Source organism: Bemisia tabaci, chromosome 3 (genome assembly GCF_918797505.1).
Source record: "Bemisia tabaci chromosome 3, PGI_BMITA_v3".
Lineage (NCBI taxonomy): Eukaryota > Metazoa > Arthropoda > Insecta > Hemiptera > Aleyrodidae > Bemisia > Bemisia tabaci.
In genome coordinates this window covers 4816091-4839387 of record NC_092795.1, presented here as the reverse complement: position 1 = coordinate 4839387, position 23297 = coordinate 4816091, and the positions used below count along the sequence as shown (strand labels likewise).

The window sequence follows — 23297 nt, the reverse complement described above, 5'->3', positions numbered from 1 at the left end:
CTTGTAGATACGGTAGAAGGCATTTTTAGGTAGAAAAGCACTAATAAGGGATCCTTGTCTCGGATTTTTCAACCGAGTTTCCGGTTTTCCGGTTTTTTTGAGAGTTTTCAATTTCACATTTACAAGTTTTTTAAATCTTTTATTTAACAGGCAATGCATGCAGGTAATTTTTTTACAGTCTTATTTGTATTGAATTAATGAACCAAGAATCAAACGCAAGCACAGTATAACAATTTTTCCAAAATTTTATTTCAACTGTTTCAGACATAGACAAGTTATGCTATTACATTCTTTTTTAGACTTGATATCCGCACAGGATAGGAAAAATCTAAGGACTATGGTTCAAAGATTCCGAAAGCACGGAAAGATCCATCAGTCGTAACTTTTTGCTTTATGTCATCGCATCATCACCTGGCAGGTTCTCCCAACACTCGATGTGGCGGTTGCTCCGTTGTAATTCTCCGAATCGATTGCAGTCCTCACCGTAGGGGTTCGACACCTGAACATGAAAAAATCCACTTTAGGGTACCACAATAATAAATGATGGGTCTCTTTGTGCGCAAGAGATCAAAGATATATCGACGGTGCAAGTCGGCAATCACATAACTCGTTTGCAGTGTCTGAAAATCTCCGCCTCCGTGTTATTTTTCTAAAGGAGAACCAATTGACATTATTCCTTGAAATTTTTGCAGAATTTTCTTCGCATAGAGAAGAAAAATCACTGCAATTTTAAAGAAAAGCCGTTGAGTAGTTTTCCGTTTAAAAAATAAAGTATGATAGGAAGTCTGCGACGTCGCAAATCGAGTTATGTGATTGCCGACTTGCACCGTCGATATATTTAAGAGCAGAGGTGGATCCAGCAATTTGGCAACACCGGCTTTCTACCATTTAAACCAATGTTAAATAATCGATTCTTGTCGGAGCACCTGATCCCTCCACGAATCGATATGTTCAAATCCACATGTTCAAACTGGAGAAAAAGAATGTTGCCAACTTGCTGGATCCGCTAATTTTTTGGCTCTATTTCCACATCCACAGCCCCCCCCCCCCCCCCCCCCCACTTTTGAATTTAAAGAATAAAATTATATCATAATTTAGCACCGTATGATGACATAATTTTTTTCTTAAAATTCAAAAGTGGGGGGGGGGGGGGGTTGTGGAAACGAACCCCAACTTTTTAGAGACTCCGAACTTCTATCTTCCCCTTGTACAGTGGTAAGATACTTTCAAAAATCGACGCTTACATTAGCCTAATGATGACTGATGGCCAAATAATTGATTGATTTAAGAATCCTATAGGATTACCTTAATTTGCTTCAATTTTTATGGGTTTACGGATTATTCTCCACTTGAGGCGCCTAAAGTCAACTGTAGATAAATTAGGGTTTTTTATAGGGACACGAGGGATCGTCTATTGGGAATGACTACATTTTTAATGCAACAGACGTGTGCCATTCACATATCGACGGTATAAGTCGGCAATCACATAACTCGGTTTGCGACGTCGCAGACTTCCTATCATGCTTTATTTATTCAACGGAAAACTACTCAACGGCCATTCTTTGAAACTGCCGTGATTTTTCTTCTCTATGCGAAGAAAATTCTGCAAAAACTTCAAGGAATGATGTCAATTTGTTCTCCTTTAAAAAAATAATATACAGGCGGAGATTTTCAGACACCGCAAATGAGTTATGTGATTGCCGACTTACACCGTCGATATGGAAGGCTATGTTGGATCTGGGATGATCTTTAGGTGACTTCCAGATTTTTTTCGACTGAAATATTTTGACAGCAGGTAAAGGGCATCTACTACACTTCATTTCTGCGGCTAACTCAAAACCGCCAAAAATAGTTATGTGATTTCCGACTTACACCGTCGATATATGATATTATCGTTTTTTCTAGCGATGACGGTTTTTGCACATGATCGATTTGGATCTATTGATTTTTATTTTTCCTCAAAATCAATTTCGACTTTAGATTGATCGTAAAAAAAAATCAATCAAACATTTCAAAAATTGAAATCGTTGATGTCTGCAAGGATGAAAATGATAACAAATCTTTGTTTGCGTCAATTTCTCAAAATGTAGAACAATATTTGACAATCTAGTTTGATTTCAGTCATGCACCGAGTTTCTGTTCGGAAAATCGGTTCAGATTTTAAATCCACCCAAGATTATGGATCCTTTCCAATCCCGATTTTTTTCTATGTTTTAGGTGGAAAAATTGATTTTACATAGCCATCACTAACTTAAAAAGTATATTCTTTTCACCAATTGAGAGCAAATGTTTTTTGTTAAATTGTAAAACACATTGAAAAAGGTTCTGATCTTTTAGGCGATGGAAAACATTTAATAGGTATTTTCTCGTCCAGGCATACGTATACGTCTGTGCCGATGATTTTTTGTTGTTGAGTCATTTTCGAACTATTTCTGAGTATATTTTTGACAAGGATGAAAACCTTGCTGCATTTCATTTTCATATCAGGCACTTTTTTGTCAGAATTTTCATTCAATTTCAAAACACCATCAATGTTACATTTCGACTCTTTTATAATCCACGCGATGCTGAACTTTCTTGACAAATCACAGGATATTCCCTACCGTTGCGCAAGGAGATCTTCGGATTCTTTTGGAATTCCTTTTAAAGATAGACGATTTTCGGTTGTTGTAAGCATCTGTTGAAATAATAATCGATGAATTTGGAACCTATCATTTGCAGTATCCTTCTCAATACTTCACGTAAAGTGAGACTTTGAAGTGGACTTCAGGGGCATTATCTTTGTATGAAGTTCATTATCTACGGGATTTACTGCCTCATTAAAAACCTTAACTATAAGAAAAACCATTGCATAAAAACATAAGCAAGGGAAAAAGAGGATGATCCCTGTATGCTCGCGATTGTGAGATGGTAGTCAAAACCCTTAACCTTCTCAAAACGAACTTATAGAAAAATTGACTTGATTTTCTGTAGAAAAACCGCAAGTTCAATTTTTTAAAAGTTCTTGATACTCTCCTGAGAAAATACAAGGTTTGGAATTAGAGAGAGAGAGAGAGAGAGAGAGAGACAATAAGAAGAAACAGAAAATATGTAGACTCACGTGGAAATCGTGATATTCCACAATAAAAATATTTTAAAAGTGCAAGTTGCAAGCGCACATTATTGGCAAAGTGCTTATCTTTATAATAGAATAGCTCGTTGTAGATACAACATATATACCCAGGCCCGCCACAAGGGGGGGGGGGGGGGGGGATACTGGGTCCTTGGTACCGGGGCCCGGGCCCTGGAGGGGCCCGTGACGCAGGTGACAAACCACTACGAATTCATGTGTAACCCTTGTCTCGTAGGGAAAAGTGAAAAAATTACCCTAAAAATTCCGCAAAAGGTGAATAAAGTTTCAAAAACACGCTAGGGCACTATAAAATTTTTCTTACTTTTTTAGAGATTTTCAAGATTTTGAGTATATGTAGAATGATATTTTTAGAAACTGTGTTTCGTTTTCTTCCGTTGTCGGATGCTAAGAGGCTTCTTTCTGGGCATCCTCGACTTCAATGGCTTAACTCCCTTGCCATAGACGTACGAGAGGGGAGTCCAGGGGGGCCCGGCTCCCCATAGAATTGAAAATTATCATCTGCCCCCTCAAAAAAAAATGCAACAATTCGAAAGTTTTTGGTGCTGAAAGTAAACAAAAGGCGTAATTATTCTGCAGAAATTGATGGAAAATCTCCATCATAAGAGCTTCATAATGCGTCCAAATAGATTTAAAATTTCAAAAATTTCCCGGGGGAGGCCCTCCGGACCCCCCCCCCCGTGCTAGGGGCCGGGGCCCGGGCCAGAAAATTGGTACCAGGGCCAGAGATGGGATGTGGCGGGCCTGTATATACCATTGGTTTACCTATGCAGATAAGTGTTTTTATGTATGAGCCAGAAATTGTAGTTCTAACTTACAAATGCAGTCTATCAATCATCATTCATCAAATTTCATGCTCAAATAGTTGATCAGCAATCATCATTACGCGAAAGATTGACGCGTTGACCTTTTAACCTAATTTTTTCCTCATCAGATTATACGGCTTAGATTCTTAGTGCAAGATATCTGAAATATATTCTCTGTGTTTATCTGAGTAGAAAAATAGGAACAGTTTCTCCGGATTTCATAGTCGCTCTCTATTTACCTTGAAAGTCGATGCACGTATTTCGACAGCATTCTGTTGAATCCATGTCATCATCTGGTCGTCAACAGAGGGCAGGACAAAGGAAAGCTACTTGACAGCAGTTGCATAACATTTTGGGCTTCCTATGGACCCGGAATTGAGACAGGAGGCAGCAATTTACATATTTACAAAACTGTAACAAGGCCAGAAAACAAAACCTACGATGAGATCTCAAAAGAGTTTATGACTAGTTGATCAAAATATTTTACAACGATGTTTGGTTTCGTTCTATCAATGACCTTTTCGGAGGGCTGTTTTTTTTTTTAAAATTTCAAAGAGCGATGCTTGTGATAATGAATCATCATACAGCATTTGAGTCCCTTTATAGAGACGCAGTAAAGGAAAATAGGCACTTTATCATAATTTTCGCGGCTACATTTAATAAAAATCTTATTTTTTTGTTCAAAATGTCGATCGATGACCAGAGTGCGAAACGACGCACAGTGGATCGAGTCAATAGGAGAGGTCGGACTAAATTTGGTAACTTTAAAAGCTTATAACTCCGTTTATTCAAAATTTTGAGGTTCTAAAAGTGGTTCCATTGGTTTTCTCGTGCAATTTTCTTTTGGAGGCATCCCTTAAAATTTAAAATTTGATGAAATAAACGTGGGATTTTGCAGTTTTAGTCAAAAATTTCATGTCCTATGGACTCGATCCATTGTGCGACGTATCTTCGTTTGCAACGTTGCAAACCTCTTGTTATACTTAATTTTTTTTCGGGAAACTGGTAAACATAATTTCATGAAAACCTCTTTGATTTTTCTAAGGTATTTTCAGAATATTCTGCGCGAATTTCAAGCTACGAAGTTTGCTTGTTTCCTTTCGTAGAAATAAAAAAGGAGCGGAAATGTCGAAACGCCGCAACGAAGATACGTGGTTTCGCACTGTTTAAATTCGTTAGCTGAAACAGAATCATACGAGCTACGAAATGAGAAATTACGGGGTTTTTTTTTTGGTGTATTCTCCAAGAGACATTATATATTCTATCGCGCTTTTGATCTTCTGTCAAGGATGACTTAGTTGCATTTGGACACGTTTACGTAACAATAATCTATCAGTAATGAGAACACTTAATAAGTAAAGTAAATAAATTTATTTTTAATAAATGTGTCCGTTTAGATGATGGAACTGTAAAAACCTACGTGTCTTAATAATTGCATCAGCCCCTCTAAATTAATTTTTGAGGTGGAATGGGTATACTTCGACAATTTTGCATCGAACATGGCAAATTAAAAATTCAAATTAAACATATTTTCTCCGAAACTACGTCTTTTCGACTACAAACTTGAACTATCTCGTGACTCCAGTGTTGTGTTTGAACTTTTTTGAAAATTCTTTTGATCACAATATTCGTAAAACGTATCTCTGACTATATTATTAAACATCTAATTGATTTTGGAGCCCTATTTCGCATGGGCTACTTCGGATTCCGATTAATATGACGTGGTATGAGGCACTGTGCGGACTGTGTGCGAAGGTAAAAATGTGGTGCCGAAAACCTATGCAGGTAGTTCCTCTTGATGTAATTGATTTTCACATTGTATCTTTCATTAAAAAACGTTCAAACGTTTGTTAAGAACTACATTTTTGAGCACTCAGCCGACAGGGAGCGCTTTTTGACTGCCTCTAGAATTCTGACATACCTGTACTAGTGTAAATACGTTCAAATCGTCGTTTACTGACATAAGGGCGTAACTACACTCTGCGATGAACCCTGTCTTCCATACAATTCAATGCTTTTCTGGGCTCATCTCAATGTGTAGTTACACCCTCACGTCTGCAAAGCGACGAAATGAAGCAATAGCTCAACAACAAGATGACGGAGAGGGGCCTGACATATTTAGATTACACTGAAAGAAAAAAAAACACATTGGATCTAGAGTCCAGACTCTTGAAAACATTGACAAGAAAAAATACTCTTAATTCAATCGGATTTTTGCTTGAATCAAAACGAAATCCGCTTAAAGAGCCTTGCACAAAAAGGGCTAAAATTCGCCCGTTTTCGGGCCCTCGAAATTGGGGTCGGTGTGAGGTTTTTTTTCATCTATAGGGTGACCCTTTACACATACTAAAATTTCAGATTGAGTATACGCACCGTTTTTGAGATATGGGGGGGCAAAGTCCCCGATTTTTACTCATATTTGCAGGTATTTTATAGTCGAACTTCGGCTGCTACAAGGTACCGGATGTAGATATTGAAGCGCGGTTTGCGGTGATTTGTCAAGCTATTTCTGGAGTATTGTTCCACATCTTTTACAAACCCGCAAATGGTTTTTCTGAGGGGAGGGGGGAGCTTTATTCATATTATCGTGACCGTTCGTATACGTCTTACTGGCATTGCTTCGTTCTCGACTCCTCTCCACGCCGAAATCATGATGGTATTTTCTGTTAGGAATCTTTCTTCTTCTTTATATTTGACCAATTCTAATGTTGTCTCCCCCTTTCTCCCTTTTTAAACCCCCCCCCCCCCCAATTCTAACACTCCCTCTCAAGTGTATATTCCTGTGCGGCAGATATGAAGGTGTTATTTGTGGGGAATTATTTGTCTGTCTTTATGGTTGATAAACTTTGACCCCACCTATTTCCTCCTTCCCCCCCTCCCCCCCACAACCCCCCCCCCACACTCAACCCAAAACAGGAGTCCCCTTTTTGTAATTAATTTTTTTTCTTGAAGAGTTCAATCAATGGAAAATGCCATAACTATTATACTCTCACAAAAAAAGGTATTCAAGCATGAAAAAAAGAGAAAAGAGGGGGGGGGGGGCAGTGAAAAGAGGGAATAAGGTAGGAAATATGAACTAGTGAGGGGAGATGGGAAAGAGAAAAAAGGGTGGGGCGGTGTCTCCCTTAACTTGTATTGAGTTTAAAAAAGTAAAAAATTCTTCGCTGGAAACATCCTCATTTCTGCTGCGGAAGGAGCAGACAACTGCGAGTAAGGTACGGTGAAAATGGGGGGGGGGGAGGTGAAACAGGGGTAAAGGGGGGAAGGAGGAAATAGGTGGGGTCAATATCAACCATAAAGACAGAAAAATAATTCCCCACAAATAACACCTTCATATCTGCCGCACAGGAATATACACTTGAGAGGGAGTGTTAGAATTGGGGGGGGGGGGGGTTTAAAAAGGGAGAAAGGGGGAGACAACATTAGAATTGGTCAAATATAAGGAAGAAGAAAGATTCCTAACAGAAAATACCATCATGATTTCGGCGTGGAGAGGAGTCGAGAACGAAGCAATGCCAGTAAGACGTTTACGAACGGTCACGATAATATGAATAAAGCTCCCCCCTCCCCCCCGAAAAACCATTTGCGGGTTTGTAAAAGATGTGGAACAATACTCCAGAAATAGCTTGACAAATCACCGCAAACCGCGCTTCAATATCTACATCCGGTACCTTGTAGCAGCCGAAGTTCGACTATAAAATACCTGCAAATATGAGTAAAAATCGGGGACTTTGCCCCCCCATATCTCAAAAACGGTGCGTATACTCAATCTGAAATTTTAGTATGTGTAAAGGGTCTCCCTATAGATGAAAAAAAACCTCACACCGACCCCAATTTCGAGGGCCCAAAAACGGGCGAATTTGTGCATGGCTCTTTCAAGAGTACTTTTTCTTGCCGATGTTTTTAAGAGTCTGGACTCTAGATCCAATGTGTTTTTTTCCAAGGTAGATTAATCTGTGATACTTTTATTTGATGCCTCTGATTTCAAAGAGCGGAGGACGATAATCGTTTTTCTAGAATTTATTTTTTTTAGCGGTGGCGTAGTTTTTTCAAAATTGATAGTTGAAATTTTGGTGAGCGAGTCCTTTAATCTCAACGGTGCTCGTTTTCTTTGGGTGACTTGAAATTGCGCGCCTATATAGAAAGCAGCTAAGCGCTTCTCGAATACGAATGTATTTTAGCTTCGCCGCTTGTTCTAATATCTGATATGCGCGCACTTACCTATTTACAAACTTTAAGGAATTCACACTATTCAGTCTTTTTCCTGTGATTGAACAGCAGCCGATAAACGTTTGAAAGCTGGAGGCTTGCAGGAGGAAGGCAAAAATATTTACAAACAAACTTATAAAAAAGGGTAACGATGAACCGAAGGAGCTAGTGGAGGCGCTATCTGATGGAGAAGAACGGGAGAAATGTGAACTGAGCCGGGAGTAAGACTGCAAGACAAGCCAGTTGAATCAAACATAAAGGCGTCCTGCCGCAGCAACCCCGATTGGCTAAACAGAAAAAGAAAAGACAAAAATCAGAGTGTGATAATGAGACATCATGTATTTCAAAAGGGTATGGACAATATGCAGGATGAGCTGATTTCACCTTGTCAACGGCCGCTCTGAGCTAGAGTCATAAAAAGAAACGTTAGAACCACGCAACCCATGAAAATTGAAGTGAATCCCTGCTGCAAAATTGCAGATGATCTGAGAAGCCACTTTTTTATAGCAAGATGAAATTTTTAAGCATATGAGGATGCTGCTGCCCTGCTACAGCAGAGACGAGGATTTCCGGGTATTTGTCGGCGCATCACGCATTCTTTTTTCTTGTTATCACGAATGTTAGTCTGAGGGATTTTTTAATTTTTATATCTTTGCTTTCTGGCCGATCAGGGGGTTGAAACCACCCCGGAACATCCGAGGCATTCTTCTCGTTTTGTGCGGCAGTTCTCCCCCCCCCCCCCCACCCATGTCTCTCGTCTCCCCTGCCGAAGATTCCGACTTATATCATCGGAATATCGTAAATAAGGAAATGATACAACTATTCAAACTCCTGTGTGTTGCACAGTATCATTCTCGATTGAAGGCGTTTTTGCTTTCCTGGAGACCGGGCTCTCGTTCCGACCTCATTCCTCATTCCTCTCTCCTATACTGCCGTGCTATGGAAGAATACTGTATGAGCCATCAGAAGTTGCCAAATATTCTTCGATATTATACGAATGGAGAATTTGCAAGTGTCTGAATTTTTTTAAATTCCATGTTTAAAATGAAACTTCTAAAAAACTGAGAACGAGGATATCCTGGGTTTCCAAATTGAACAGTTATTGGAGGAAATATGACGGAATAACCTAATCTGCTAAATTACATGTATTCATATGGGAAATGCCCTTAGATGAAGTCACTCTTTTAAATTTATTTTTTTCCAATTTCCCATTTCAGAGAAAAATTACGAAAAATACTGCGAACTCAGCTTATTAAGCACTTTCAAGTAATGAAATTTTTGTGTGCAAATTCTTCATTTTCAGAGAAATCTGTGAATGTTTTTCTTTGCATTTTTCAGAGAATTTTGTTCGTAATTCGATCTAAATTGTCTGAAAATTTTTGTGTGCAAATTCTTCATTTTCAGGGAAATCTGTGAATGTTTTTCTTTGCATTTTTTAGAGAATTTGGTTCGTAATTCGATCTAAATTGTCTGAAAATTTTTGTGTGCAAATTCTTCATTTTCAGGGAAATCTGTGAATGTTTTTCTTTGCATTTTTCAGAGATTTTGTTCGTAATTCGATCTGAATCGTCTGAAAATTTCAATGAAAAATATTCGGAGCTTTTCTCAGAAACGAACATTTTTTCGGAGGGAATCTGACAACTCTCGAATGTTCATACGGCGTTTTTCCTTAGCACGGGGGTATACTCCTGCCGGATGCGGATAGGTACCTTGGACTCTGTCGGCTCTGGACTTGCCGTGGTCGATGGTGTGGGCGCCGGTCTTCTTGCTCTCGAGGGTGGGCGGCCTCGACTGCTTCTCGCCCTCGACGCTCTTCTCGTTGGACTTCCAGTAGACGGTGGCGATGGTGGCCAGACACTTGAGCTTCATGTCGTCCCGCTTGAAGTGGTGCGGCTCCACCTTGAACTGCAGACCCAGCGTCGTCTCCTCCAGCTCCTCCGAGCCGATGAACCGCGTGTAAGGACCCCGCAGGTATGCGTTGTCCACCTGCCACAAAGACCAATACACACTCAGTCATCAACAAACAAAATCACCAAAATTCTGAAAATCTAATCTGAATCAGTGAGAAAGACGAGACACTAACTCGGAAAAATGAAAAGAATCAAGACGCACACAAAACTGCAGAATAGGTAAAGAGTTAGTTTAAGACAAATATTTTTGCTGCCGAAAGACGAGTATTTATGGACTCTCAAAAGGTCAAAGTTGGAACAGATGCGCTGATGCAGACAAAAAAACGCACACTTTTTTCGCACTAGAAAATAAACACATTGGATCTAGAGTCCAGACTCTTGAAAACATTGACAAGAAAAAATACTCTTGATTCAATCAGATTTTTGCTTGAATCAAAAGAAAATCCGCTCAAATTAAGAGGCTTGGTTCTTGATCTAAGCAAAAATCCGATTGAATCAAGAGTTTTTCTTGTCGATGTTTTTAAGAGTCTGGACTCTAGAGCTAATGTTTTTTTTCCAGTGCGCAGATTGTGAAGTTAGGAGTACATTCCAAACTTTGCCAATGCGCTTATCGTGATTTTTGAGACATTTACTGATAGAAACAACACCTATTTTTGCTCTAGCAGAGGTTTGCAACAGGCCTATTCAGCTGATTCCGAATGTAGCCATCCGCCTGATCGATCGAGTGTCAGATCGTTCTCAAAAGGGCGATTAGAGACACCTTTTGAGTTAACGCCCCGAATATTCCGGACGGCCTCGCGAAGAGGTCCTAAATCAAGAGGCGGCAACAGTCATGGAAAATGTCAACAGGAAGTTAAAGGTAATTTACCGGGGCTCCGTTAATGAACCAGTGGAGCTGAGCGGCAGGTTTGGACCTCTCCGAGGTGCAATTCAGCCGAACCGTGTCGCCGATCTGATATCTCGGTCGTCCGCCAAATATCTTCGGTCCCTCCGTTGGAAGTGCTGTCAACAGAAAAGCAAACCTGAGTATTAGTGAAAATTCTTGGGTTACTGGGTTTTATATTCACTATTCATTGCATAGTGAGACACAACACAGGGTAAGAAGTTCTGTGCTACGACAAGTGTTTCCTCCGATTTAAAAACTGCATCTTACATTATCAGAAAAATCAGTTTTTACTGTGTTCGTCAACTTGAACTTCCCGCTTGGCAAAAAACTAAGTGCTAAATTGAGGTGTTGGGTACCGAAAGGGCATTTTCTAAGTTAAAGGGTTTCAGAATCTCCTGTGGTACGTTTTATTTTGATATTATTGGCTAAGTTTTTTTTTTTTTTTTTTAAATTTAACGTTTTCAGCAGCGTAAAATCACACGGAACTTTCAGTAAAAGTTACAAAAAATTACAAACATTTGTTTCATTTATAATAGATGAAACATTAGTGGAGATTTTGAGAAACTGCAACCAAAAAAATGCCCTTTCTGCGCCCAGAGCTTCAATAGCTCTCTTGACTTGTGCCAGTATTATTCACGAAGAGAAAACTTCAGCTCATATGGCACAATGACTTTTCAGTCCAGGTATAGAAGGAGAAGAATTAGTAAAAGGAGAAGAAGAATAATTACTAATGAGACAAGGAATGATTAGTAAAATGAAAAGAGGAAGAAGAAAAAGAAAAAGGTGAGGAAGCAAATGCACTATCTGTCAGCATAGGCACATCAGGGTCATTCACGTTTCTAAAATGAGCTCCAATCATTGGTTCCTAATACCAAAACGTGGTCCATTTTTGCCTCGTGAGGTGCGCAATTCGATGATGAATTTACCAAGCGCACGGTTGCATTCTTACGAGATCAATCTCGAAGGATTTTTTTTTTATTTTTTGGTGAGTATCTCCATTATTTATGAGATAGCGGCACGCTCCCTCGCCATCCCCTCTTCCGGCAAGGATTTGGGTCAGTCGTGAGTTTTACAACGCGATAACTTGTAAAAAATGCATGCCGAGCTCGGTTCGGTCCAAGTTCGGCCGTTCCGTGACGACCATAAACACAACGGATAAGCCCGCTGTGTTAATCATGGACGTGACGTCACACGGGTACAGGCATTATCCAGATTCCGATTTACGAGAGGAAACTGGTTTCGAAGGGTTCACAACTCCTCGATTTTCAAAAATGTTACTCGGCTGTTTGTTGACTCACATTCGGGCCATATTCATAGTGTCAAAACGACAGGCGCTATGTCGCATCAATTCACTCCATTTTTTCAGCTCCTCGTCATTTTCCTCGAATTTTGAGATCGCCATTCTGTTGTCAGGAGACGAAAGAATTCACATACCAATTTTGACAAACAAATTCAACGCAATATAAAAGTAGTTTTCTTAGAGAGAAAATGTCACATTCGAGTGCAGTTTCGATATAAAAATCGAGTAATAAGGTGTTCGTTGCCAACACCCTCAAAATCGATCATTTTCAATAGGTTCCCATCGGTGGAGAGGCGAGAATGGTCGACTATCGATAGTTGCCCTTTTGCTGTTGTGGTGTAGAATCGCTCATTAAGATTTTTGTGGCAAACAACCCTCCAAGAACATCATGCTGGGGTTTATCAACCCTTTTCCATAGGTTTAAATGGCAGATCAATCGATTCATCGCAGCTGCCACTGCGGTAGAGCCGCGTAACTACGGGGGGTTTCCGTGGCAGTTACGCGCTTTCGGTGGCAACCCCCTCGGCCTCGCGTTCGTGGGTCCTTGTCGTGGCCGCATTTCGTCATCGTCGGGCGAAAATTCTCCCTGAGTTACGGCCGGGAGCGGCAATAAAAAAAGCGGGATCCGTGGAACATGTGACCATAAACATGAGGTTTTATGGTCTTGTGATAGTTTGCCACGCCGGCGACGTCCCCCCCCCTCATAACCCCCCCCCTTCTGTCCGCCGACGAGATCAATGATTATTTATGGCATGCAAAAACTTCCCGGATAGACAAGCTTTAAAGGCCCCCTAAAGTGCCTACTTTCTATTTCTTCATGTCGTCGGGTTTTCGGACCTGGGCGTCTTATCTGGGATTGGATTCAGTCGGCCATTCTTCCGAGCTAAGGAAAAACGCCGTATGAACCATCAGGCGTTGCCAAATATCCTTTGATAAAACACGAATTTCCTGGTAAACATATGAATATTTTTCTTCCAATTTTTCATATAATTTCGTTTGCAAGGTCACCTAAAGTTCCTGAAAATTTCAAGGAAAATTATTCATAACTTGCCTTAAAAAGAACAATTTTATCGAAGTAAATTAGGCAACTCTCGAATGTTCATACGACGTTCTTCCTTAGCACGGCAGCATTCTCGTCATCCCTCTGACGTACAGTGGATCGAGTCAATGAGAGATGTCGAACAAAATTTGGAAACTTTAAAAGCTCATACCTCCGTTTATACAAAACTTTGAGATTCTAAAAGTAATTCCACCATGAGACTTTCTTTGAGAAGCACCCCTCAAAGTTTAAAATATGACGAATAAAACATCAAAATTTTTTGATGCACGCGCCACGCCACAGTGGCGTGGCGCCACGGTTGCAGAATTCCTGTTAAACTTCAAGATTTCGCGTATTAGCTATCGACATGTAGTGTATTTAATCCAATTACAAACTATTTTGAAAAAATAATGTTAATAGATTGAATAGTTGCTGAAAAAGGAAAATAAAATATAGTAGGAGGTAAATGATGGATTTTTGATTACAGCAAATCCGGCGAGGAACTGTTAAATCAATTGAGGAAAAACGGGAGAAGGAGAGGCAGAAAAATACGCGTATGACAAGTTAGATCGGGGATAAACTGTTGATTGACGGGAAAAAACAGCTTAAAATGCACTCCCCACGGCAAGAGACAGGATAACATAGAAAGTCTTAAAGAGAGCGAATCCACTCAATCATACATTCTCCTGTCTGAATCTCGGGAGCAAAACAATTCGATAACTCTCATTTCTCGGAAAGAAACATTCTCAAGCAGTTTAATTGGCGAAGACAAGGATCTCCAATTCATCCGACGGTAATCCGATCAAGAGTAGACAGTGGCGAGGCGTGATTGATCGACTATCGATATTTCTCCATTTGAAGCTATGGTAAAAGATCGATTATTGAGGTGCTCGTTGCGAACACCCTGTTTATCGATCCTTTTCTGTAGGTTTAAATGGCAGATCAATCGATATATCGCAAAGCACGCCACGTTACCGGAGCGGTAGTCTCAGAACCGGAGAGCTCGAAATTGAAATATCCAAGATTTCCTCGGTACATCTTTGAACGGGGACCTAACCCCCATCACAAGTTTTCTTTCTCGATTTTCCACTCGAATCGATTCAAATGACGTCTCCTTTTGTTTCCGGATGGACGTATTTATGCTAAAAAGAAACAATGCCTCACGCAAACCCTATGCACATAGTTCCTTTTGGCATAAATGCGTTCAGATACACTGCGTGCTGAGGAAAAATGCCGTATAAATGGTCAAATGTAGCCGAATGTCCCACTGTAAAATACGCAAACGAATCCGTAAACTTGCGAACATTTTTTTCCCCATTTTGAGATGGATTTTATTCCAATGAAATCTTTGGTATTAGAAAATTTTAAAGTTGAATATTCATGATTTTTTCAAAAAGAAATATTCAATCGGTTAATATTTGGCCACATTTAATGTTTACACGGCCTTATTCCTTAGCAGAATATTGCCGTGCTGAGGAAGAACGCCGCACGAGCCTTAAAACGTTGCAAAGTTTCCTCTGATAAAAACCGAATTTACTGGGAAAATTGCCAATGTACATTTCTAAAAATTTCAGTCAATTTTGTACGTACTTTAATCAAAAATATCTGAAAATTCCAAGGTTTCATGTTTTCATGTTTCATGAAATTTCATGTTTTATCAAGGGAAATTTGGCAACTCTCGAATGTTCATACGACGTTATAGCGCGGCAGAAGAGGATATACCGGTGGAGGGAAAAGAAAAAATTCTGTCGATTTTCCGATGATGGCAGGCGTTCGAGTAGATAACTATTGATGTTCTGGAGTGGTTTATATTGCCTATAGACCTAATTGAAGGCGTTTTCGCTATCCGCAATCCGCCGCTGGAAAATTAATGGCATTATCTCATCTGGAAAAATGCAGTTTAAATGGACGGAAAGAATTCTTTCCAGTCTTTATGATAACTCACTTTGAGCCACTCATCGTTTCGCACAAGGATTTAAATTTTGATTTTTAAAAGCATTAATTCTTGTTGTTCAGTAACATTTCAAAATTTTCTATGGTGAGTTTCAGTCGTGACAAAAAACAAAATTCATTGTTGCTCAAAATATCGGATGTTGTGAATGAGTATTGTGATAAAATGAGAGAAATCCTTGAGAAATTTAAAATTATGAAGTCTGAAGCCACATAACCGAGATAATTATTACAAAGGAATAACACTGTAATAACGACTAGAAAATTAGGTAGAATGTGCAGTCTACTTTGAGCATTGTGAGAGGGACGATTCTTTCCTCTCCGTGGAAGTACATTTTTTATTTTGTGAAAATTGAACGATTCAGTTCTCTGAATTAATTGTTTGAATATAACTAGAATACTAATTCTTGTGAAAATAATTTGAATTACAAAAACGCAGAGCGATTGAAAGCTCTATTGCACGATCATTCTTCGTGGCGTGAAAAATAATACGGCGATTGAAAAAAAAAACTTGAAATTGACGTGTAACAAATCTCAAGACCAAGAATACAAATTGAATCTTTCGTTTTTTCTAAACGGAGGATCTGTTCAGCGAGGGAAGATGATAAATAATTCAGAATCCGCAGCAATTTCTAATATCTTGAGTGCCCACGTCAGACGAGGCTGAAAAATGTTGGTGGTGTCACGGATCGCCATTCGCAGATTACTCCACGCTTGGTTTTTGACTCCATGTCATGACTCTTAATTTCGATCGGAATCAATGAGTAATGAAAGTGAAAGCAAACGGGAAGTGAAAGTCTGATGCTGACAATCGAGTGTAGGAAAACGCCGATGGTTGAGGATTGATAAATAGACGCGAAAGTTTTAATGCAAACGAAGGCGTCGAAAAAAACTGGGTGTAAAATTCTTCTCGGGAAAGAAGGAGGAAAGACAGGCAAAATTAAATTGATGTTGAAGCAGGGGAAATGTTTACGAGGCAGCTCAATCAATTGGATTGAATTCAACAGCATGGAATTGAATCACATCTAAAAGTTAAAAAAGAAAATGAGGTTTCTTTTTCATATAAAACTGGATACAAAAAATTAACTTTAGGCTCCTGCCGGTCGGAGATACTACGAATTTTTCTTGCGCTTTGAATTTTCGGCCAAAAGTATGATACCCGTGTTGGTCGACTTAAATACTCAATATTTTTTAGAAGCCGTTAACGTTTGGCATGAATACGTCCAAACGTGTTTCTACTATGTTACACTTGTTACAGCTCCTCCTGATTGGTTGAGCACAAATAAATCGATCGAGTTTAGCAGAATGGAACCAAGCTTTTTTGGATAACAAGGGGTGTCCTTGTCGTAGAATTCCTTTTTTATTTTTCGGAGAGAATAGTTTTTGCTCCAATGCATGGAAGTCAATTTGTTTCAACATTTTTATTTTAAAACGAACTTGGCTCCTCTGTCCTAAATGCAAGGAAACCCAAATCATTTAAGGGAGAGGAATACAGCGGACCAAACAAAGAAAGATGGTTCTTTCCATCAGGAGTTTTATCAAAAACTCGGCCCAAATTAATACTTGCAAATTTCTGATGAATACGTCCGCATAAATGATCTCTTCCTGAGGGAGGAAATGAAAAAAAAGCCCGCATGGTGCGACCCTTTGGATTTAAATTAAATTGTGAAAGATAGGCAGCTGCATAATCAAAGAGAACATTCACTTGTTTGCGAAGTGTTCGAAAGACAAATACCTCATCAATACCACGCAACGAGGTGACACAAGGTTTTAGACGGATGACAGATACCTCTCATTTACAGACCTTTTCCTCGAGGAGCTTTGAGTCAGCGTAACCTCAGTGTAAAAGATCTCGAATCAGCAAATTAAGATTGTGATTTCGAAAGGTTTTCGCATCGATGGTGGACTCTTATACTTTGGCTCCGCGCGTTGCCATTATTCAATTCAGTATACGTTAGGCAAAATTGTTTTCTCCATTTAAAACTATGGAGATGTATCGATTCTTGGAGGGACAAGGTGCTCCGACAAGAATCGATTATTACTTAACATAGGTTTAAATTGAGGAAACCCGCGGTGTTGCCAAATTGCTGGATCCGCTTCTGGGACTGCCACCGTTTTGATGTGATATCGGTGACTGATTGAAGAGAGAACATATTGTTGTCTTTTTTTGGAGAGATGTTTTTTCGGACCGATGTTGCTCGAACTACGTAGCCATTCTAAAATTACTACGGGCTGATCGTTGAAATATATAGACAAAGCGATAGATAAAGGAGACAAAAAGAAAATGAAACGATCCTATCCCGAGGTGGCGGGTAGTAACAAAGGACAAAGGAAGTAAATAATAGACTTACTAACGGCAAACCACGAGGGACCCTATAGTTAGTCCGCCAATTTTCCCCTTCTACAAAAATAACCACCCGTTTCAACCAATAAGATCGCCCCATTTCCCATGTGTCTTCTATACCTAACAATTTCAAAATTCAACACGCTACTCTTTAGTCTTTATAGCCCACACTCAAAGAGGTAGTTCTCTCTCAATAATTTTATTCTACCAATAGGATTGCCCCATTTTCTTTTCGTCTTCTATATCCATCGCTTTGTCCATCAATGTCAAAAATCAGCCCACCGCTATCTAGCTTTTACAGCTCACACTGGAAGAGGTAGTTCTTTCTCAATAATTTCATTCTATAAAAAAATTATGGATCAAAATCCAGCTGATGAAATTAGCCGGGTATTCCCTTCGCCGTTTGCTACCTTCCGGAGAGAGAGAAAAGAATAAAAATGAAAAAAATAAAAAGAAGGAGCTCGGGGGTGTGTTTCCAATATTAAATGATTATCATAGATTTTTCATCATCTTACTGACCCCCATTTTCATCCGGTGGGGTGCGGATATCAGCTCGTCGAACAGACAAAAGAAAAAGCAAAAAAAAGGGAGGGGAAGTCGTGACACCCCGGCAGCTTTGCCGCGGGGCACGGGGCTGCTTTATCCTCAAATTCACTTCTCACAAAATGTCAATTATAAGATGCTAATCAGGACACGGGTCTGAGTTTCAGGTGGAGGAGGAGGGAGCCAATGCGGTTAAGGAGAGGTAGGAGCGACGTTGACAAACCGGGCAGGATAGCATCGTACTCTGAACGGACCACCGGCCAGGGTATGGATTTAATGATTTTGATGGACTTTGAAATTCACGAAAAACATAATTAGTGCGACGGAAATTACTAATATTAACTCTCAACCAAGATATAATTTTTCTCAGTGTGTTTTTTTTTTGGCAGTGATTACGAAAAAAATTTACTCAAACAGTCCAATTTTCACAAGAATAAGAAGAGTCACTCACTTTCAGAAATTTAATCAATACTTGCGGGTAATTTTTGATCAAAAATGATACACGGTTTCGTAATGTAAGTTTGATCTGCGAGTGGAAATTTTGCAATGTTGGAATGTAGAAACGTTCTCTCGTTCGAACGACGAAACGAAACAATATCATTTGATGAAGAAATGAGATATAGGTAGACGATTTTGAACGAGCCTGATTTGACAGTGCGATCGCAAAAACTATATAAATCTCATCAACCTTAAGAAATAAAAAGCCTTTCAACCTCAAAAACTGATCAATCTATCACTTCAACTTATTCATCCCAAAAACTAAACTTTCAGCTCCATGACATCCGTTAAATTTGTTATACCAGCTACAACAATTTTTTATCAACTCAATGTATTTTCATTGATTCAAAGAACGGTGTTTTTGCATCGAGGATATCTAAAAGAGATACTTGAGATGGTTATTAAGTTATAAAAAGTTGAAACTTCTGTGTTGAATATGTTGTATTCTTTGTTTGCATGTGCTCAGTAATAATATGATCAGGGCTTTGGACGTTCAGAAGTGTATCAAAATGCCAGCCAACAAAAGTCTTCAACACTGCTTGCGACTTCAGAAAAAGAGCTCTCAAAAATAAATTGGCAACGACTCAAATACACCCCTCTTGAATTCTCATCTCAAAATGAAATTAAAATCCAATCCGAAGGAAAGAGGTTTTTTTCCATCCTCTGTTTAGGACTAAAGACCTAGTTACTTTCACTAAAGAAGTAGCCACCCCTGAAAAATGGTTGGATAATGCGATTAGATGATGAAGGAAGTGGAAAAAAGGAAGTTTGCCGTGCTATTTAAGGCTACTTATTTCCAACGGTTATTTTTAAGAACGTCTCATTGCGCACTCAAGTTTTCGACAAATAAGGTTTCCCAGCGTGCTCGCTCTGCCGTAATGGCAAGGACGTCCGCAAAAAGACAGCAAAATATTACATGAAAAAGGAACCTACAAGAACAAGTACGACCATGGCTATAAATCAAGGTTGGTGGTTGATTTTAACCTGAAATTACTTTAAATTTTGAAAACAAAGCAGTCATTCATTTTTTTTAATAGACCGGATTGCAAGTGGTTATGACCGATATGCACTGCCATGCGAAGAAAAAATGCCGTATGAACCTTCAGGCGTTGCCAAATTTCCGTTGATAAAACAGGAATTTGCTGGGAAACATAATTTTTTATATTCTAATTTTTTACCCAATTATGTTTCGTAATGTCACCTTCAGTCCCTGAAAATTTCAAGGACAAATATTCATAATTTTCTTCAAAAATAAATACTTCACCGTAGCACTAACAGGAATTCGCGTTAAATAATCTCTTTATAGGGACCCAGCGTATCTTTGAAAAACTAGGAGCCCAGTTTAAAACAAGGATACTTCCTATCGTCTCAAAGAGATATTCCTGTCGCGGCATTGTTATCATATCTTATCATGTTGTCAGGCACCTAGTTAATACAGCAGGAAATATTTCTAAGGGCACTGCTCAGAGTATCGTTATACTTCTACTCGTAGTCTTGTGCACTTTTCCTTTTTCAACCATCAATTTAACTCCGAGCCAAATTCCAACAATAAAGCTACTAAAGCGCAAAATTTGAGTGGGGCAGTAAGTTCATAAAATGCATCTAAAATGAGCAGTATCCCTCGGGGGAAAGCGTTGGCGGGGTTTCTGTAGCTTTGAACCAATCGCGGCGCTCGAGAAATTTGGTGATTTTGGCAGCCATGCGGCTGCTCCTTCAGGAAGCATGACGGAGACTTCCTCAAACTGGGAGGTAAATCCACCAACTTTCTGTTAATGAACGAATAAGCTCGCTTGCTAAATTCCCCAACTTTTTAGACACCCTCCGCCCCCTCCCTTCAGCTCACTTATTAGCTTCGAGGTTATTTATTAGCTCCATTTTGACTTACATTTTTTCCTCCTCCCCAAAAACGGGTAGATTTTACAACGAATAAAATATACTTTGCTAATTACGTTTTCTTAGCGAAAGTGTGGAAGATATTCTGTAAATGAAAGTCTAAAGGCCGTAATAGTATTTCTTTTCTTTGGAGTTCATATTGGTTTTAAATTGCGATAGGGGCGGTTTCAGGGGATTCTCAACAGGAAATCACAATTTAAAAATGTCCATACCGCGGTATTTCAAGATCGAAAAATGTGACATGTTTTACTACTGGGCTCATTCGGAGAACTGGATAGCAAACGCCAAAGAACATTTTCTATTTACCAAAACATTTTGGCTGAATTCAGTTTTTTCCCACATTTCGACCACGCCGAGACCCTGGACGAATCACCCTCAACTTGACAGGAAGAGACTACGTTTTTTGGAAAACAAGAGGTGTGCTCGTTAATAGCTTGAGAGTTTTTGACGACATTCTTCCACTAATGCCTCCTTTCTCTGAACTGATTTTACCGAAATCAATTTTGCGACGGAATTAGAGAGATAACAAAACTATGCTCGTGGTGCCTCTCTCTGAACCGATTTGTATATTTTTTCACATTCTGAGGATGGGGGGGGGGTAAGTCATTAAAATTCTAAGAAAAAAAGATGATATTTACAGCAAATATGACTTTTTTAAATAAAATAAAATAAAACGAATTGATTCATATCCCTTTAACATACAGAGGAGGGAATACAGAATTCTAATAAAAAATAATGATTTTTCCAGCAAATATGACTTTTTTTTAATCAAAAACAACGATCAAAGCTCCATTTCTCGAATTCTTTTCTCCAGAGATGGGCGTTTTCCGAAACAAGGTACTCGTTTTTCTTGAACTTGGCACCGCGCCGCGGAGGACAGTTTGTCTATTTTTTGTAGGATTAGCAAGGGACGAAGGGAGTAATTTCCTGTCGTTTAAAATCCCTCAAATCAATCGCTACCGAGGCGGGGGTGGGGGAAGGGGGTTGAGAGGGGGGGAGTTGCCCCCGGAGTCTTGGAACCGGGGTTAATCTAACTTTCCTCTGGTCGAGGACAAACCAATATTGCTTTTGAAACCAGTACTTGTTGACAGTTCTAATGTCAACCTGCGCTAGTTTTTCCTCCCCAACTTCTTCTAATAACGTTCGGTTTTCAGACTTGTCTGCTTTCAATTACCCCGCCGCGAGTTGTAAACGTCGTAAAGGCTCGCCATGCGATGCCTGTCGTAACTCGTAAGTCACCGTCGAGAACTCGGAAGTGTTCATCTCGGCTGACAAATGAGCGAGCGTGTAAGGACACTATACTACGTGTATCGCTTGATTTTGTAAATGGGAATACGATTGATAAGAGAGGCGGGGGAGAGAGATTTACTATATTCAATGGTCATCAGTTTGAGATCCTCTTACAGGGAATATGTTTTATTTTATGCACTTGCGGTCGACGATTCTGACCCAGATATGCGTAAAAATAAAAACACTGAAAAAAAGTCTCTTGATCCACAGTTTAGGATCTTAAATAATTTGACAAGAAAATGTTCTCTTGATTCAATCGGATTTCTACTTGAATCGAAAGGAAATCCGCCTAAATTAAGAGCCTTGGCTACCGTTTCATGAAAGATTCGATTGGATCAAGAGTATTTTTTCTTGTCAAATTTTTTAAGAGTCTGGATTCCGGATCCAAGAGACTTATTTTTCCAGTGGAGGAAACTGTAAAATTATTAAGGGAGCTTTGATCGACGGTTTCTGACCGAGGGCGAAAGTCCAAAAAACGAACTTTTTCGGGAGAACAAAAACTTCTCAAAAATTCCTGAACAGGGAACAAGCCAGTCTTTGAGGGCCACATAGAGGAAGATTCAATTTTCAGTATGCTCGAAAAAGATGTTAAGAAAAAAGCTTATTTCGAACACATATTTCCTAATTATTATTGTCGTTCAGACTAAATCGCAAAGGCAGCAGTCTTTTTTTCCGGCTGAAAATTCAACATCTGCCAAGATTTGTGACTCAATCGATGGAATATATCACCGAACATAGGAGCTGAAAATGGAGGTCATTAACGCATCGATGAATACTGCCGCGAGATCCCGCTAAATCAGCGCGGTCCGCGTAATTTTTCAGCAACCAGTGATGATTGGGACTCAACAGCCATCAGTTTTTATAAATTGGTCCAATAGTTTGAGTGCAATTATGAAAGGATCAAAAAAGTTGAAATCTGCGAAAAAACGAATGTTGAGCAACGAGCTCCCATTTTCGATGCGTGAAGTGCCAGGGTGTCTATTATAGTTACAAAAAACCAAAACTGGGGACTTTCGGGGACTTTTAGGGGTGTTTTTGCAAGAAAATCGGGGAATTTATTCCCGAAATAGTAAGAGAAAGAGAGGCAGTTAGAGCGTTAAAATACGACTAATTTTACAAGTCATGTTGAACCCATGGAAACATACAAAAAACCAATCGGCAGTTCGGCATTTTTTTATGCTTGTGTATACCGCGTCGCCGCGGTTGGCGGGAAAATTTAAAAATGCCGGTATTTAGGACGATTTTCGTCATGTTTTGGGGACCTGAACAAGAAAATTGGGGATTTTTCGGGAATATCGGGACACCCTTCTAAAATCGAGGATGGTTGGCGGGAAAATTTGAAAATGCCGGTATTTAGGACGATTTTCGTCATTTTTTGGGGACCTGAAGAAGAAAATTTGGGATTTTCGGGAATATCGGGGACACCCTTCCAAAATCGGGGATAATCGGGGACATTGGGGACTTTTGGGGACCGGTAGACACCCTGAGTGCGCCTCAAA

The 23297-nt window shown here is 39.5% G+C and overlaps 1 protein-coding gene across 2 annotated transcripts in view; it reads right to left on the bottom strand.

The window, feature by feature from the left end:
- Positions 1–227: 227 nt before the first annotated feature.
- The window catches only part of LOC109043333 (uncharacterized), a 682950-nt gene continuing 659880 nt past the window's right edge, over positions 228–23297 (bottom strand). For both annotated transcript variants that reach the window (XM_072297673.1, XM_072297672.1), the window contains 5 exons: positions 10924–11057; positions 9855–10131; positions 8158–8432; positions 4176–4347; positions 228–499 (listed from right to left, as the gene is read on the bottom strand). In XM_072297673.1, coding sequence (XP_072153774.1) covers positions 8323–8432; positions 9855–10131; positions 10924–11057 — 521 coding nt within the window. In that variant the 3' untranslated portion in view covers positions 228–499; positions 4176–4347; positions 8158–8322. The remainder of the gene's footprint in view (positions 500–4175; positions 4348–8157; positions 8433–9854; positions 10132–10923; positions 11058–23297) is intronic.